The 5,108-nt window shown below is 37.8% G+C and overlaps 1 protein-coding gene across 2 annotated transcripts in view; it reads right to left on the reverse strand.

The window, feature by feature from the left end:
* The window catches only part of TNKS2 (tankyrase, TRF1-interacting ankyrin-related ADP-ribose polymerase 2), a 48,999-nt gene that overhangs the window by 2,970 nt on the left and 40,921 nt on the right, over positions 1 to 5,108 (reverse strand). For both annotated transcript variants that reach the window (XM_010842206.1, XM_010842205.1), the window contains 2 exons: positions 2,920 to 3,106; positions 277 to 433 (listed from right to left, as the gene is read on the reverse strand). In XM_010842206.1, coding sequence (XP_010840508.1) covers positions 277 to 433; positions 2,920 to 3,106 — 344 coding nt within the window. The remainder of the gene's footprint in view (positions 1 to 276; positions 434 to 2,919; positions 3,107 to 5,108) is intronic.

Here is a 5,108-nt window from a genome sequence, read left to right on the forward strand (position 1 = left end):
AGGGGGGGGCGGGGGGGAGGATATACACATATAGTAGGGAGAACATGATAAAGGAGAGAGAATGCTAAAGTATTAACATTTTGAATATCTGGGTAAAGGGTCTAAGGGAATTCTCTTTACTATTACTGCAACTTTAAGTCTGAAATAATTTACAAATAGAAGTTAAAAAGAAATCCAGTTTGTAAGGCACTCTACCTTGTTAATTTAAAAGATTAGAAAAAGGTTAAAGTACAGCTCTAAAGTATTGCTGAAAATGAACAAATAAAACGGAATTACCTGCTCGCCTCTGTAGATAACATACTCAGCTAATGCTAGGCCGTTTACACTAGGTCGGCCAGTGACTGAGTGATGGCCTGGAGGAGAATGCGCCATTTTCATTGCACTGAACTGCAGGAAAGACTTTCCCAAGGTTACACGGCAGAAGAGCAGCTGCCTGTAACACGCGAAACGGAAAAGATTTCCCTGAGACAAGGCCATACAGGGCAGTTTTATTTATGTGCACTATATAAGCTTTGAATGCATTTATACATAAACACAATTGTTTTCACCATTTTACCCTTTAAAGAGTTTTTAAAGAATATCTTCTACTGCTCTCACTAATGAAATAATTTGTCACTTTAATCCTCAGTGTAACTATAAAATACTATCTTAGAGAGATTATAATAATCTTTAAGTGATACTGACTCTGCCATCCTGCTTGTATCCCAGCAAAAGCACAAATCATAGCCCAAGTGAAGAGAAGGAGGAGGTTTTAAGGGACTTCCATGAAGTGTCTTACAAAGTTGAACATTTATCCAGATAAGTCCTATTGATTCCACTTTCAAAATGTATCTTTCTTCTAAATTCTACTGTCACTATTAAGGCCAAATTGCCCAAATTTCACTTGGACTATAACAATGGCCTCTGAGCTACCTTTTCTGTTTTTATTCTAATAAATTATTTTCCATCTAAGCTACTGGTGATTTAGGGAAAAAACAAACAGCAAAAACCATAAATCAGATGACACTACTTTTCTACTTAAAACCTTTTAGAGACTGTTCACTGTGCCTAAAAGAAAACCCACATTTCTTATAATGATCCCAAATTCTCCAACTTTACTTTGTGTTCATTACACCTAGACACATTAGTTTTTCTTCCTGCAGGCCAAACTTTCTTGCCCCAAGGCCATCAGACACGCTGCTTCTTTAACCATCTAGAATGATATGTTCTACCACTCTTCAACAGGCTAATAGTCATTTTTCAAGTTTAGCTGAAATGTTTCTTCTTCAAATATGTCTTTCCTCACCAGAAGTTTAGGTTGTATTACTTTCTCACTCCCCAAGGGCATATGATTGGCCTTCCTTAGGTCCAACGAACTTTTTGTTATTTCACTGCTTCTCTCTCTAATCTACTTTTCTTTCTACAGGAGAAAAGGAGATTTGGTGGCCTGATGATTCTGTCTTCAAAGAAGATAGGCTATATTTTTTATTCTAAATATGCTCTTTGCAAATTTTCTTAGCATTTCTAATAGATTTTCTATTATAGTCACAATCAATCCATGATAATTCAGCATACAGAAATCTTAATTAATAAATTTACTTCCAGACATACAAGCATTGTACTTCAAAGACAACTGAGAAGAGGTACTAGAACACTGCTTACTATTAATAGTCAGAACTATTTAGCCTCCAGATGATATATGACAAGATAGCAGTGTTCAATTTACAGACTCTCAAGAAATTACAAGCCTCCTAGCCATTCCAACCTATGATCTAAAATAGAAGCGGGTGGGAGGTCATACCCAGGAGGTCTGGCTTTAGACACCTACATGAGTCTAAGTTTAGAGGGAAAACAGTAAGAACAAAACATAAACAGACAGTCTTTGTCTCCCTTTAGGACTTCAGGCCTTCACTTTGGCAGCCCTTCAAAATCAGCTGGGAAGCTTTTAAAAATCCCATGCCCAGACCAGACCCCCAAGTGAGAATCTCTTGAGGGTAGGACACAGTCATTAGTAGCTTTTAAAGCCCCTCAGGTAATTCCACTGTGCTGCCAAAGCTGAGAACTACTGCTCTAGGGTTTTTAGATCTGTGATCAGAAGCTTCAGCATCCCCTAGGAACTCGGTAGAAATGCAAGTTCTAGTGCCCTAGCCCCAGACCTACTAAATCAATAATTCAAGAGGCGTGGCATAGGAGTTTGTGTTTTAATAAGCCCTCTAGGTGATTCTGAACTTGCTAATGTTTGATAGCTACTGTTCTAGGTCTTTATAAGCAGTGCTCTAACCACAGAATAAATTTCAGTAATTAATCTTACTTGATTTTTCAAATGGTGAAGATTATTTACCTACAAGGATTTTATCAACTAGGGCCAAGTCATTTGAATGATTTTAAAAACTAAGCTCCACTAGGGAACTAAAAGTAGGAAAAAAAGAAGTACAAAGTAATTCTTTGATAATGTGCTTTCTAAAAGGACTGACATGCTGATATGCTTTATTATAATTTTTTTCTGAGTAGTAATATCACAAATTGACAATTAAAATCATACCACAGTGGAGGAGAGATTCTCTCATCCATTGCCATGAAATGATTAGGTGCAGCAAATAATGCCATTTTATTAATAGCATTTGAATAGATTTTTAAACAGTCCACAATAAAACTCTTTCGTGCCCAGCAATATTTTCTACTCCATATTCTGAAAGCACTGTGTGTTCCAATGATTGAATGATGTGAACAGATCAAATGCTTGTAACTGTGCTTGGCTCTTACAGACCATTTAAAAAACATCAGCTACTATTAGAATCAGTGAGAGGACCAAAGCAACCTGAACTGTGCCTCACTTGGATTCCTAGAGTGGTCCAAGATAATGTCTTACCTGAAAATTTCAATATGGAACCAGTTCTTATCTGATTCTTATCAAAATAAATGAGAAAAGTGATCTCTTACCTGTGGCAGATGTAACAAGATCTGTCTTTATGTACTGGACATCCAGTACCTCCTCCAATTCCATATACATACTGATTGCTTTTGGAAGAGTTTTCAGCAAAATAGATCCCAGCTCCAAACATGCCGCCTATGTAGGCATGCCTTTCATCAAAGCCTTTATGGATAATTGCATTCACAAAGGGAGACCCTACAAATACATATAAATAGGTAACATTTTTAAATCACAAGTAAAGGAATAAAAGCTAAAGCGTCTTAGAAGTTAAATTCTTTCTTTTTTCTTCAATTGTTTGATTCCACAAAAATCAGAAGGCACTACAGCCAACCCATTCCCATGGTGCCCTGCGTGAAAACAAGTCAGCTTAGATATATGATGGACTAAAATCCCACTACTTAAGGCTCCAAGCAGTGAGAGGAACAGACATGAGAAGAAGTTAAATTCTGAATTAACATACATATATCACCACCATGATAAGCAAAACCGAAACACAACTGTCAGCTGGCTCGCTACTTTAGAATAGTTATTTTAGAAGAATTGCTAATGTGAATGAATGTTTCTAACAGGGTGGTGGTTCGGATGCCAAAGTGAGGACACATACAGATTCAACTAGGAAAAACGTACAGATCACCAGAAAGAAACATCAATGCTAGAGTTATCAAATTCCCGGCTCCAAATTCACACCAACCCAGAATCAAGAGTCTCATAATTGACCTCCTATGGCCAGGCTGAACACAACTAGGTCATGCAATGACACCCACATTCGTGTACTTTTCCTAGATACCCTAAGCGGCTAAAGTGACCTTTTCAAGTTCATGCTTTTCTTCATATTTCTCTCCTATTCTTCCGCTTCTCTGCCTTTATCACTTGCTAGTACCAGATTCCATATGCAAATGTGGTGTGTTCCTTCATTCCCTACATACTGACTTCTTTCTCCTCCTTCCTTGCATGCATGCCAAAAAGGAGCTCAGCCAAAGACCAGGAGGTACTAAGCATGGAGATCAGGTCAGGGAGGGCAGTGAGGCTGGGGCTTGGGAAAAGCCAATATGACACAGCTAACTGATTCATCAAGATTAGTGTCCCTTTTCATAAAGGGACAAGGGAAATACACTGAATTCTGCTTTACAGAAATACTAAAAAACAGAATAACTCACTTGAATTAACTTGGAAAAACCATTTCTATTATAAAATAGAAAAAGTCATACATTACAACCCTTAAGTCAATACATAAATAAATATCACGTTCTGTGCCAAGATTTTATCATGACAATTTTTAGGGTGTTGAAATGAGAAGTACCATTGAGATATTATATACTAATTCAGTCTGCTATAGCCATTCTTCCAGGGGATTGTGAAATTTAAATACTGTATTTTATAGAACTTTACCAAGTCTCTAAAAATTTTTTGCAATCAAAGCCAATTAAGGAACAGATTGGAACTATCATGGGTAATGTGCTTAAAGACTTAATAAACACTACACTAATATCTATATTCATCTTTTCTATAAACTTGAAAGATCAACCACCACCACCTGCCGTGTTGCAACATAAATAGGAAATTTCAAAAATGACAAGTAATGGTGCTCAGTAAAACTTCTCAGAAAACTCCACAGGTTCAATGACAATTATCTTTTTGCACCCTGGACACTTAGAAGCACAGTCACAAGAGGATGTACATATTCTTCTGAGGCAATTTTCAGATCCTCCTTTAATTCAATCAACCAGTTAAAAGTAACACACATCAATTTTCCAGAGTAACCCTAACACACAAAATCAATTACATACATATATACATACATACATCAGTTCAGTTCAGTCGCTCAGTTGTGTCCGACTCTTTGCGACCCCATGAACTGCAGCACGCTGGGCATCCCCGTCCATCACCAACTCCTAGAGTCCACCCAAACACATGTCCATTGAGTCGGTGATGCCATCCAACCATCTTATCCTCTGTTGTCCCCTTCTCCTCCTGCCCTCAATCTTTCCCAGCATCAGTGTCTTTTCAAATAAGTCAGTTCTTCGCATCAGATAGCTAAAGTATTGGAGTTTCAGCTTCAACATCAGTCCTTCCAATGAATGAACACCCAGGACTGATCACCTTTAGGATGGACTGGTTGGATCTCCTTGCAGTCCAAGGGACTCTCAAGAGTCTCCTCCAACACCACAGTTCAAAAACATCAATTCTTCGGTGCTAA

The sequence above is a fragment of the Bison bison genome, unplaced genomic scaffold (genome assembly GCF_000754665.1).
Source record: "Bison bison bison isolate TAMUID 2011002044 unplaced genomic scaffold, Bison_UMD1.0 scf7180017864172, whole genome shotgun sequence".
NCBI classification, from domain to species: Eukaryota; Metazoa; Chordata; class Mammalia; order Artiodactyla; family Bovidae; genus Bison; species Bison bison.